The following is a 13,872-nucleotide window of genomic DNA, read 5'->3' as shown; positions in this document are numbered from 1 at the left end:
GCAAACTAACTGTAAACCCTCAGGCATATCTAAACCTGAGAATATCTATACAGTGTGTTCAATGTGGATGTTCCAAACACTGCACAAATATGTAATCTGCATGGTGTTTCGTAGCATTGTGTGTGATATACCAGCTCAATTTGTGAGAGGTAGAACATTACCTATTTTTTGCTACTTTAATATTTTTATTCAAAAATAGAAAAAAAAGAGAAAATAATTATGGACTGTGTTTTGTTAATGAGGTATGCATATGAAATTTCAGGAAAATCGTCAGTGCCAAAGTGGTGTAGTGATATATACAGTCCCAATTCATAGAATTACACAACAGCCCAGGTTGCAAGGAACCTTCAAAGGTCTTGCCTTTTGTGGGAAGGAGAACTTTGATGAGATTATCTGGTGACCTGTCACATTGAATCTTGAAAACCTTCTGTGATGGAAGTTGTTGGGGAAGAGAAGGAGACAAAACATACCACATGTTTCTGTGTCGTAGCTGGTTGCATCTTAGCTCAGTTGGGGCTCCCTTTCTTCTTTCAGGTGTTATCCCTTGGTATCTTCACAGTCTGTCTGTGGTGCCCAGTTTGTAAGCACTGTCTGAATTCGACTTCTCTTCAAGGCACATACAGCCCCCCACTGACCCTATGAGCACAGCTGCTCTCTGTGCCCCCACCCCCAAAATCTTCACTTATTTTGTAGTTACCTCCAAAACCTCACAGAATTTAGCAGGTATTTTGCTGGCTACATAGATAGATACCTAAAGGTTTTCCTCCTGCCTCCATCCCCTCCAGCTTTGAGAATGTAATGCAATTTTTAACAGTGGGAGGAAGACCTGTTTGAGAATGCTGCTCAAAAATCTGCGATTCTGCTTCTATTAAGTATCTCTCACACTCTGTTTTTGATTCAGTTTTCACTTAACAGGTCTGATCTGAGAAGGTCTTTTATGCTTATACCTGTCATTGTTTACTTGCACTGAAAGCCTTCATATAGAAAAAGCTAGGTAAAGAAAAAGCTAATGAATTAGAAAAGAAATAGTGTAAGAACAGGAATAAGAATACTTTATCTCTCTGAGCAGCCAGGCAGGCAGAAAGGAGAAAAATGTGGTAAGTAAGCTGTGGAGAATAGGAAGTTTAAAAACTAAAGTGCCTCTATTTTAGAGATATTGCATATGTTTTCCAGCTGCAGGATGTGAAGCAAGATGTCAATAGCATAGCTGGAGGTTACGATAGGGCTGGAAGACAATTGGGGCACACAGAATCAATTGTATAGCTGTCACAGCAAAAATGTATTTGGTTCTGCATCTAGAAGTTTCACAGTTGCTCCAAACACATGCGCAATGCTATATAGCTTACAACAATGGTTATACTAATTGACAATGGGTGACAAATCTAGCTGGGTAACTGGAATGGAGTGGAACACAATAGAGCATAAAACAATTATTCTGCAGAAGGGAAGCCCAAAGTCCTAATACAAAGATTTTATAGGAGATACTAAGATTCTGGGGTTGTACTGGGATAATAGTAATTAGTACAGAATAGTTATTCATTATTACACAGCCTCCCTCCAAGACTGCCCAGATGTCTCAAGAGAAAATGCCAACATACGAAGCAAAGAAAAGAACAAAATAATCAAAAAGCCATAGATGGGAAAATCCACTTAGAGGGAACTTTTCTCCAAATTCTTTTTTAAATTATTGTCTTTTAAATCATGAAGTATGGCACATAATCTCTCTTTCAAAACCTTTTAACAGTTAGTTAGCTTAAAATTCTCAAGAATATCAAGAGTTGTAAGTGCCAAGTCCTTCTTTGAGTCTTGGTAAGGTCTTGACATCAGTGACATCCTGTGGCATTGAATTCCATAATCTAATTATGTGCTGCATTAAAAAGTATGTTCTTTTATCAGATTTGGAGCTGCTGCTTTTCACTTTCACTTAGTGTCCTTTTGTTCTTGAATTATGAGACTCAGCACTACAGAAGCTCCTGATCTATTTTCTCTTTGCCACTTACCATTTTTATACTTTCATCATACCCCTCTTTATTCATCTTTTATTTTTTTCTAAAGGGTAATAATTCCAGTTTTTTCAGTCTTTTCATATGAAGGCTTGTCTATATGCCTAATTATCACAATCACTCTTTTCTGAATACCTTCTAATTCACGAATATCTTTTTGTGATGGGGTGACCAGTACTTCACACTATTCCAGAGAAGGGAAAATTATTGATTCATATAATGACATTTTTTTTTATTCTTCAGCTCATTTCTTATGCATCTGAAAATTTTATGTGCTTTTTTGACTGCAGCTGCTCATCAAGCAGGGCTCTTCATTGAGCTGTCTGCAGTGAGACCCAGGTGTTTTTCCTAAGATAGTGCTAGTAATTGAGATCTCTGATAAAACAAATAATCTGTAATAGTTTTAGGTTTCTTTGCTTTGTTTTTGGTTTTGGGTTTTTGGGGGTTTTTTGTTTGTTTGTTTGGTCATTTGTTGTTTTGTTTTGGTGGAGTTTTTTTGTTTGTTTTTCCATAGGCCTTATTTTGCATTTAAATAAATTATGGTTACATCTTTTAAGATGGCCACCCATTTCCCTCAGATTTTCTCTCAGATTTCCTGTCTTATTTAGACTTGGTTAATATGATTTCTTTGTTACTTGTAAATTTTGCCAAATCACTGTTTAATTTTTTTTTTAACATTACTTAATACATTTTGAACACTTGGTCCTTGTATGGTGCCTTGAAGCACCCTGCTGTTGAGGTTTTGCTATAGTGAAAATTAACAGTATGTATGCTTTTTTTTCTTTTTAAATCTTTGAGAAAAGTTTTGCTTCATTTTGCATCGTATCCCAAAATTACTTAGTCTCTGACTGAGATGGAGACTGAGTCTCTTGAGAGAAACATTGTTCTCACCACATTTATTTAATTACACTAACAAAGTTAAGGGCCAAGTTGCCTTCATAATTAAAGCTAAGTATTTGAGAGACAACTATCCTGTTTGAAACCACAAGTATGGAAATTAAGGACAGAGAATGGAAAAGTAATTAATTTATCATGTTGGGCAGACACATTCAAAATCAATATGGGAGCAAGCTTTTAACACAACAGTTCTTAGAATTGTCTTGGTGATAATCCTAGAAACCAGGAGTATCATCAGTCCAAAGAGGCAGGAGTATATGAGTCTACTTCTTACACCTCAGACTTTGTGTGAAAACAAGGAAAAACCAAACTAGTGGCATAGTCTAGACAGCTGTTGATTTTCAAGACTTTCTTTCACAATCTGATATGAACCAAGATATTTTAGGATTTGAAATATCTAAAGTCCTTGTTGGAAAGGGGAAGAGCAAACTTATTTTGAGGCTTTATACGTCCTGACCTCCCCTAGGCCTGCTTATTTCCTGGTATCTCTCTCTCTTTCTCTCAAGTGTTCTCCATCCTCTCCCTGAGAGAGTCTATGTGTGCTTCACCAACCCTGACTGCCTACAGTATGCAACAGACCTCACCACCTTTCTTCACCAAGAAGATTGCTTGCACAGAGAAGGTTCCTCAGACTGCCTGGGACACCTTGCACAGATGCATGCCACTGCCTTGAACTCAGAATGGACACTAACAGAGACCCTGAACACATTGGTGGGAAATGTGATCAGACACCTGCAACTCAGACCCTACCTGTTTGGTAAAGGAACTATAAGGAAAGTTAGAACATCTTAAGATATTACCATAGTTTTATCTGACATAAATCCTGTATTTTCCATACCGTAGTCCATTCGACCCTGATTCAAACTATTTTGGGGGGAGCAGAGGTTAGCACCAGTTAAAAGGTGACAACAGGTATCAAGTATTTAATTTGTGAACAAGCCTATGAAAATGCTATTAAGTCCTCAATAACTAGTGCTGGTGCCTGATAAGCTGAGAAGAAAGAACATGAAATATGATCTATGGCTATCTATGGACAAATTATACATACATATCTATCTATCTATCTATCTATATATATATATATATATATATATATACACACACACATATATATATCTCTGTGTATAAGAGTATTTATACTACTTATATCCTTTTTTCCTTTAGAAAGCTACTTTGATTCAGTAAAATATAGGATGCAGAATTATAAGAGAGTAACACTAAAACGTGCCACTGTGACCTTTTTGTTAATTCAACAAAATTCAATATTTTGTGTTAATAGCAACACAAAAATTACCAGTATAATATAGCACAATTGAAACTGTAGAGTTTCGCATTTGAAGGAAGAATAGGAAGAAAACTCAGTGCTCTCACTAAATTTTGGAAGGCTCTAAAATACCACAGGGCTTGTGCAGCAAAAGAAAGTGATAGAAATAGATCAGAAACTGTACAGTTGCACATATTAGTGAACATAATATTATATTAATGGTACTTCTGCATCAAATATAAGAACAGAAGCTATACTGTGTGTTGTTTAGTTAAGTTAGAGGAAAAAATTTATACCAAAAATATGAGCTCACTGCAACAATTCAAAGCTGAATGCTTTTCACAATAGATTTGCAAAATAAGCAGCCAGCTAATAAAAAGTTCCATCAATTCTTACCGTTTTCCCACCAAACCTAAGAAAATAGCATTAAATGATTGGCGGCAGAGTTTTGTGGAAACAATGCATATGGAAAACAGTGACAATACTGTGCCTCATGCTGGCTTCACGCTGAAAATATCTGTGCTTTACAATTTCTGTGGAGTAATGTATCTCTTGAAATGTGTGTACATTCAAGTAGTATTAAGAGATAAATATATGCCTTTTCAATGGTGCTTTTTCATTTGGGAGAATGTCACAGAATACTTTTCAGCGCCTCTAGGAAGCTGTTACTCACTAAGCAAAGCCTGTATCCCACTATTTTTTTGTGTAAACTCATAATGATAAAATATATCAATAAATAAATATTTAAATGCTGTCTGAAATAAACCTGTATTGCTATAACATTTCAGGGAACAATCTGTACTTCTTTTCAGGACTTTTTCTTTTTTCTCTAGAACCTATATAAGAATTGATTTGAATATATTTAGATTTTACCATTTTCAGACAGGCTTCTTGTTTCTCTACTTTCCTTAAAAGGCTGTGCATCCTCCTATGTTCCTCAGTGTAGTGGGATATCAGAAGCCATAAGAGACACTGCATTTTTCAAATAGAATGTTTTAATACTTTCCATCCTTCCATGCTGTTAGTCCGAGGTAATGACTTCTTTCTGGGGAGTGGTATCAATAGTTATTACTTTAATGTACAAGATAGTAAGTGAAATATCACAGTGGGAATAAACTGTTAAGGATGATATTGGCTAAAATACTTGTTTATTTGGAAAGTCCAGTTGCATCCTGAAATCTGTGACAAGAAAAACATCAAGTTTGAATCACAGGAGTTTATGTGAGTACTGGGAACAGGATTGGGTGGTATTTTTGGTACCTCTGCATTTCAATTTCATATAAACCAAAATGTAATTATGATTTTTTTTTCCTTTAGGCTAAGTAAACTAATAGAATTATGAGGCAGAAAAGGTAAACTTTCTGAATTTAGGGTGGTTTTTTTTCCTTTTTTTTTTTTTTTTTCACCTGAAGTCTACAGCCATAGAAGTATACGTGTGAGACACTCAACTGTCCTATACTTGATCAAGAACTTGATTACAGGACAATTTTGTGCTGTCCTTACTGGGAATTTTCCGCATATATACAATCACAGAGACATAAATATATGCCATTTTTCTATTTAGTTCTTACAATATTACTTAAAGTTAAAAATCATAACAGTAAAAAACAACAGGAATTCTGTTTTTATCAAAGTAGAATTTGGATTTCATCCAAATATGACAAAAATACTGTTGAAAAGCTATTTTATATGAACACTCTCAAAACATTTGCTAGTTTGTTGGTTTTTTGTTTGTTTGTTTGTTTTATGATGGCACTCTATTTTTCAAAGACATTGACTTTTTCCTGACATTTTTAACTATGCTTTTCTATGTAAGACAAACTGTGATCCTTAAACCTTCCAGTCAAATCTCTCAGAGCAGAATTGTATATGGTTCCCAGAAGAAAACAGCTGAAAACACTAAAGCTAGATGGACAGATACATTAAAATATTACATTAACTTCAAATATTTGTTTTCCATACCAATGTGACTTTGAGAAATGGAGAATCTATCAAATCAAGTATTTGATAGGTAACATACAAGGTACCATGTCATTTATCTGTTAGACAAGAAAATGCTCTTCTAGCTGAATCTTAATAAAATAAACTTCTATCTTTATACTTAGAAAGATTTCACAAAATACTTGGATCTTACCTATGCACAAGATGTCCAGATAATTTCCTTCCACATTAAGTATTCTTTTAAGTATATTAGTGTATCATTACCAATCTGTAAACATCAGGTATGTGATTGCTGTCCATTCACAGAACTTGACTGTTTATCTTTTGAAAACATAACTCTCAGAGTGCCTCCTTTGAATTTTACCAATTGGTATGGAGCCTAAGACTGAATCAGTGGAAATACTTCATCTTTTCTTCCTATCCACATTAAATAGAGTATTGCAAACTTTAGTGTTATATTCTCAAGCTCTTACTGACCACTTATTGTAAAACCATATCAAAAAACAGAAATAAAATTCAAAATGTTCTCTAGTCTGAAGATTTCTGTGTTGTATTTATCTCCATAGTTCTGCAAAAGCCCAATTCTACTGAATGAATAGTATTTTTAAAGGCAATTCTTTTGTAGACAACTTAATAGAAGTTAATTACCTTGTCATTAAAAAGAAATGGTACCTGTGATAGCTTCACTCATTGACTTGTTTTTAGTTCATCTGTTTTTTGTTAAATTTCAGATTTTATTGATTCTGAACAGCAAAATCAGATTGGCCTTTAACTTCTAGTTTCCAATTCATATTCCATTAAACAGGTATAACATAGTTCTTTTCGTGCAATAGTAAGTTAGAACTGCAGGAGGCAAGAGGAGAAGAAAATCACCAAAAAGAAAAGCAATAAAGTTTATGCTGTCATTTTCTTTAACATTTAAAAAATATATCCGTTCAATTAGCTTCTTTATACAGCTTCAAAACTATGTGTATTTTCAAGGTACTGATTTTTTTTTTTCCCCGGGCTAGTTTTAGGCAGGCAATTAAGGATTTAAAGTACAAACAGAAGTGTTGATCGTAGTTACATGATAGTTTGCTGTTACACAATACACTTTTTCTCACCATAAGACCAAAAATAACCCAAACCACCACCCCCATCCCCCAAAAGACATAGTACATATTTTAAAAAAGAGACAACTGGTAAAGAAACTTGTTAATCCTGTGCCTAACTGTAAAAGAATTTTAATGTTGCAGTAGCTAGTTTGCATGCAAACATCTCTGAACTGCCTGGTAAATTTTAGCCCAATGTTTGAAGGTTTTTTCATAACATTTACTGAGAAATATGAGCTTTAATGTAGTGTATGTTATATAAGCTCTTCCCACCTCCCAGGATTTGGTAGATCCAAGTAAGTAGGCCTATCATGAATGTCAGTCAAGTAGGCCTATCATGAATGTCAGTCAGTCTGCCTTCATACAGATTCAGTTTGAAATACTTCTTGTACTGAAACCCTACTTGGACATGTCTTGTGTTCTTCCATGTCCTGTGCTTCTCTTTGGATGATCAGTTCATAGAAATTGCTGTGAGGGAAGCAGATCTGATTGGGATGGACAAACAATGGTGTATTGAGTAAAACTAGTTCCACTTATTTTAATTGAACTTTAGATATATATGAATTAATAGTAATTGTTACATATATAGGGTTTTTAAATTTTACTGAACTGCATATAGAAATGCCTGACTTCTTTCAAAGTAATTCTTTGAATGCCTGTGTCAGCTAAAGATTTTCTTGTACACTCAAAATAGATTTGTGGTCTTTATACTATGTTGTTTATGAGATCATCAACATGCATCCTTCTAATGAAACTCCACAATAAAATTTAATCTTCTGTTTCAGACTGTATCAGAGTAATTTCCCTACTCTTGGTACATAACTCACTTCTTTTTTTGTGCTATGGACAGTTTGTATTCAACTATACATTGTTTTCATCTTGCCTCTCTAAGTTTTATCAAAATTGCATGCATTCATTTTGCAACTGAGACAGAAAAATATTTTCTTCTTTTTCTGTCTCTCATCACCTTATCTCATTTACCATTCTTTAAATAAATAGTTTGATAGTTGATTCATATTTTGCTTAAGCCTTTTATTATGGCTTGGTTGAAGGGGAGGCTTTCAGAAGCTAAGTTTGAATGCCTGGAGCGCAGCTCTCATTATGTTGAATTAGGATGCATAATTTATGGCCATATATTAGTTGTGACGTATGGAAACAGATAGTTTAACATTATTCTGATACAAAAAGAATTTAGTAATTTCTTAGATGACTGAGTTTGTGTGTGAGAGATGATAAACTAAACAAAATCAACAATATGTCAGGAAATCCTTCAGATATTTACAGCATAAGCTTTTCTGTGTCCCAGGAGATCAAAAGAAAAGTGTGTGGGTGGTACACTTACCTACTTCCCATCTTGAGGCTTACCAAAGTGTTTGTCAGTGGAAGATCTGCATTGAGCCAATCAGGCATCCAGTATTAAACAAAATGCATGATCTTTGTCCCCTTGGTAACAGTTGTGTTTAGCAGAATGCAAAATGTGTTGCTCTAAATCATTGCTCTAATTGGCACCTTTGTTGACAGTCTCAAAAGAAAGGTCAAGATGTGGTTAGGCGTGGGACTGATGTACTGTCTTACTCACAGCTGCAGCCTCCTTGGCTGAATGCAGCAATTTATTGAGCAGGCACTTGCTTTTTAAACTCTATGGATATTTTAGCAAATTCCATGAGTGGATACTGTTTGCATTTAATCTAATTTAATTTTTTTTCTTTTATGCTTTGCTACAGATAGTGTGATTATTGCATTAAATCTAGGTGAGAAAAGAGGAAAGTGAGATGCCAAGCTAGTGCAAAAATGCCTGTAACCCAGTCACTTAATAAATTTTCTTACTGTTGACAGGAACTGCTTTATATAGTGGAATATTTACACCATCTAGGCCAAGCTACTTTGGGTGTTTGAAAAAAATACATATTAGAACACCTGAGTTTAAAAATGTCTATTCCATATATAGTCATATTCTATGAGATGTAGGCACTCAAAGAGGGTGATTCAGAGCCCTAAATTAGTTGACTAAAGTTAGACATGTGAATACCTCCTACATTAACAATATGTTGTAGAGGGACAGAAAACAGGCAAGTGAAGACAGAAAGGGAGGATTGAAGTGATAAGGACAATAAATGAAGTAAGTCTGTAGTGAACTCTAGAAACTATTAGAAATCATTAGGAGCTTTTGACAAAAGGAAGGTCAGTTTTCTTGAAAGTACGTGCTCCAAACCAAGAAATATCTTCATAGGTAACTGTAACAATAGTGTAGGTATGACACTTTCAGCTGTGACTACCTGTACATCCATTTGTTGTATCTGCATTGCAATTGTTTCTGCAGTCCCCGGTCAATACTGGAGGATTAAACTACAGGTATAAATAATTCCTTCTTTAAAGAGCTTACAAGAAAAATAGGATTCATAGGTGAAGAATAAGAAGGGAAAGGGGAGAAGAAAGAATGAAATTACCTGCTCAAAGTCATGAAGGATAATAATTCTTTCTTATAACATGGACTACAATCTATAATCCCTTACAATTTCCATGTGTGGAAAGATTTATAATACACAACTTTTAGAAATTACTTTGTTTTTTAAAAACTTTGCCTTTACTACAAGAGAAAGTATTTATACTCGTGAGTAATGGTACTGCAGTAAAACAGTCTCATTTGCATTTATAAGGGTTGGGTAGAGTTCTTGAAAATGTAGTTCTTTCACAGTATTTATGGGTTTTATTGTGTTTTATTGTATTCCCTATTTTATTAAATAATTCATTTAGGCTTTAGCTACCTCTTTAAAGAGAAATCAAGAATTCTACATTCATCTGTCTGTAAATTTATTAGCTCATTAGTCACTGTACAAATGGATGACAAATCTCAATTTTTCATCCTCAAAATCAAAGGTTACTAAAAGGACAACATTCTATGTGTCTTAAAGTGTTTTGTTGGGGTTTTTTTTGGGTTTTTTTTAATTGGTATTTACCATCTACTTAGAAGACTTTTTGGCATTTAATGGGATTGCTACAAAACTTTTTTGTCATGCATGGACATTTATATGCACACACATACTAATGCTTTGCACCTATCCTTTTACCTATCTACTTATCCATCTATTACCTTGTTTTTTATCCTTGTGTAGGATAAAAACATTTGACATGTAATCATTTGTCAAGATCTAGGTACCTCTGAGAAATTTTCCATTAGAAACTGTCATTTTGGGCATATTGATGTAAGTGCACAATAAAAAAAATAAGTATCATTGTTTGCAAAGAAATGGGAAGCAAATTCTTCTGTTAAAATCGGTTAAGGCTGTTATTTCCCTTGCTGCTCTCTTTGATGGACTTGCAGTTTGCTGACTCATTGTAAATTGACTCTGTTGATGCAGTTTTGAAAGTTCATATGCTTAGTTTTGGTAAAGCTAATACATGAGTCACCAGCTGTAGACTCAGGGTTTCCAGTAGTAGTAACTAACAGTACAGATGGTCTGATATCAATCTATTTCTAGTGGCTCTTTCTACAAAAGTACACTATATTAGTCTAGAGGAATATTTTTTGATCGTATGTGGATTTCCTAAATTGTATGGTATTTTAGATTTGGGGCTAGATTTGACCTGGGCGATCTGTTAAAGACATTATATATAAATTACCCTATATATTATATTGTGGATGCAATTTAGCATCCAATGCCAATTAATATAACTCTGATCTTACTGTATAGAAGGCTTCAGCTATATCCCTGTTTATTGGCAGTGAAATACTAATTTCAGCTTTCATTCTTTTATTTGCTAACATTCAAGAGAAGTATTTAGGCATGTTGCCTTCTGCCTGAAAATACTGAAATTAATTTATATGGCCATTTATCCTATTGAACAAGAACATGTCAGTTTTTGATTAGCTCAGAAAATCTCAGTTTGTAATCGATTCCTAATAGCTATAGTTTTCTTTAGATAGGCTCATAAATTTTGTCTCTTAATAGAGAGAAATTGAACTGTTGCAGTGTCATATATTTAGCCGTTAGCTTTATAACTACTAAGTATTGAGGTATTTACAGTTCTAGAAAAAATCCTGAATGTTAAAGAATTAGAAAATAAATAAGATTTGCTTCTTATTGTGCCTATCATTTTATAGTTCTTCCCTTGTCTAACTTTCCATACATTCTTGGGTCATTTCAATACATTGTACAGATATATTGGATTAAGAATGAATCCTTGGGTAACAACTACTGCAATCAGACATGACTTTATTTGTTCTTGAATAAAGAGATAAGCCCTTTCATTTGACCACTATCAAATTTCTCTTTACTGTGGAGCAGGAGCCAGACACTGAATATATCTTTAGCATGGGTCATGTCAACCCTGCAAATATCATGGAGCACATTCCCAACATGATGCAAGTTTTGTATTTTGGCAACAGAAGGGGACACTTCCTATATTCCTCTTGTTGGTCCTGATAAACCTAGACAGGAAATAGGACATGGACCAAGCAGCACATGGAGTCATGTTCTGAGAGCATTAAGTTAGATTCCACTGGAACATTCTGAGCTACTTATGCTGTTCTTGATTTTCTGCTCTCTTACGACATCCACACTAAACATATTTATTTTGCTTGCTTATGTACACACTTTTGCTTAAAAGTGCTAACATTTTTTGTATGTCTGAATTACAAAGCAGCATATACCTCAAAAATGGCTAAAGCAATAGGCTTCACTTAGTAGCTGAAACTGTGTCAAATCTCCTTTTAAATCTGAACCTGTCTTCCTTCCTGCCACTAAAGGTGATTTGAAAAAAAAAGAAGAAAACCATTTACGAAACAAAAGTGGTTGTTGTATTGTAATGAAAGAAAAAAAAAAAAAAAAAGTGGTTTGCCTGTCACCAGAATAATTAAGAGCTGGTTGTGATTTAACCCCAGCTGGCAGGTCGGCCCCACACAGTCACTTGATCACACCCCCACAGTGGGATGGGGGAAGTGAATTAGGAGTGTTAAAGTGAAAAAACTCATAGATTGGGATAAATTCAGTTTCATTAAAACATTTACAAAAAAACATTTACAAACTGAAACATTTTAAACATATTTTTAAAAAAAACAAACATTTACAAAACAAAGCAAGGAATTTGTTTACCATGCCCTGTGAGTGGGCAGGTGTTTGGCCATCTCCAGGCAAGCAGGGCTCCATCATGTGTCACATGGGACTTGGAAAAACAAATTCCATCACTCTGAATGTCCCCCTTTCCTCCTTCTACCCCCAGCTTTATTTGCTGAGCATGACATCATGTTGTATGGAAGATCCCTTCAGTCAATTTGGGATCAGCTGTCCCACTGTGTCACCTCCCAACTTTTTCTGTACCTCCAGCCTCATTGGTGGGGTGGGTGGGCATGAGAAGCAGAGGTCTTGAGTCTGTGCAAGGACTGCTTAGAAATATGTAAGACGTGTGGGTGTTATCAACAGAAATCCAGAACATAGCACCATACAGTCTACTGTGAAGACAATTAACTCTATCTCAGCCAAAACATATACAAAATAAAATTCAGGATATTAATTATCTCATTTATTTCTTTAACCTAATGTATTCTTCATATCAATACATAGCATAATATTTCCAAAACTCGTTTTTGTTCTTGGATCTAGTGTTGTACACTTCAGGAGACATCACTGTCTAAGTTATTATCATCATGGAATGAAAGAAAACCCATTTTTGTTTCATATTTTTTTCCTTCACATTTTGAATAAAAAGATTAAATTTTCCTATAAACATGTACTTTCTGTTGTTATAAACTGTGACTGCTTGTCTGAGGCTGTAATATATTTTCTTGGATCACTTAAAGAAAGATGGGATTAGATATAGCATAGCTCAGCTTTGGTTTTTTTGTCATTTTTTACTGGCAGTAAGTTCATCTCAGTGCTTGTGTTTCCATGAAACCATATGTTTATGTGAACTCGCGTTTCACTTTTTGATGAATAAAGTCCTTCTAATTTCCTCTCACATCAGTTGTAGGACTCATAAGTGAGGTGCAAGTGTCATGTAGTCAGACCAAGAATATCATATATTTAGAACTTATCAACATAATTATGTGTTTTGTTTCATTATTCAGAACTTATCATCCCAATTGTGTGTTTTGTTTTGTCATTCACTTTCTTTTATAGTGTTTGCTTGCTGAGAATTTTCTTCCTGGCTTTCTGGAAGAATGCCAGACTCCAAGGAAGTTTTTCTTCCTCTTCCTTTTTACCTTCTTATTCAAATGCTCTTGTGTATTCAGCAAGAGGATGCCAGCTGCAGGAATTCAAACAGCAGAGAGTGCAGGAGAAGACAATTTTAGCACAACTCACTGTTTTCTGTAGTTTTGCACATTGATTATTGGAACATGTGCTGGCTAACATTGGAACATGTGGCCGTGTGAGATGGATAGCTATTGAACACCAACATTTTAGGATTCTGGAAAAAAAGCACATCATGTGTTTTTCTTTTGTTTGACAATGTGAGGAAGGGCAGTTTTCTGGCCACTTTAACAGCCATTTGCAGTCACTTTGTTTAGTGTCTGTGGAAATACATAGTGCAGCTCAACTCTGCTGTGAAAGCCTTTCAGTGTTAGTGTTGAGCTGTCCTGACTTATGTAAGCCAAATGTTTTCGAAATGGAGCCGCTTGCTGAAATCTTGTCTCTGGAGAGATGTGCCAGGACAGGGGCATATTGGTTTTGACTTAAGA

The 13,872-nt window shown here is 34.8% G+C and overlaps 1 protein-coding gene across 11 annotated transcripts in view; it reads left to right on the top strand.

Annotated features, from left to right (window-relative positions):
* Positions 1–13,872, top strand: part of PCDH9 (protocadherin 9) — a 674,946-nt gene that overhangs the window by 174,251 nt on the left and 486,823 nt on the right. For 2 of the 11 annotated variants that reach the window (XM_038148088.1, XM_038148073.1), the window contains one exon: positions 3,407–4,946. The exons of the other annotated variants lie outside the window; for them this stretch is intronic. In XM_038148088.1, coding sequence (XP_038004016.1) covers positions 3,407–3,427 — 21 coding nt within the window. In that variant the 3' untranslated portion in view covers positions 3,428–4,946. Of the gene's footprint in view, positions 1–3,406; positions 4,947–13,872 lie in introns of those variants that run through there. 11 annotated transcript variants of the gene reach the window in all.

Source organism: Motacilla alba, chromosome 1 (assembly GCF_015832195.1).
Source record: "Motacilla alba alba isolate MOTALB_02 chromosome 1, Motacilla_alba_V1.0_pri, whole genome shotgun sequence".
In the NCBI taxonomy this organism is placed as follows: Eukaryota; Metazoa; Chordata; class Aves; order Passeriformes; family Motacillidae; genus Motacilla; species Motacilla alba.
Note: the sequence above shows the minus strand (reverse complement) of the source record. Positions and strands in the feature narration are given on the sequence as shown.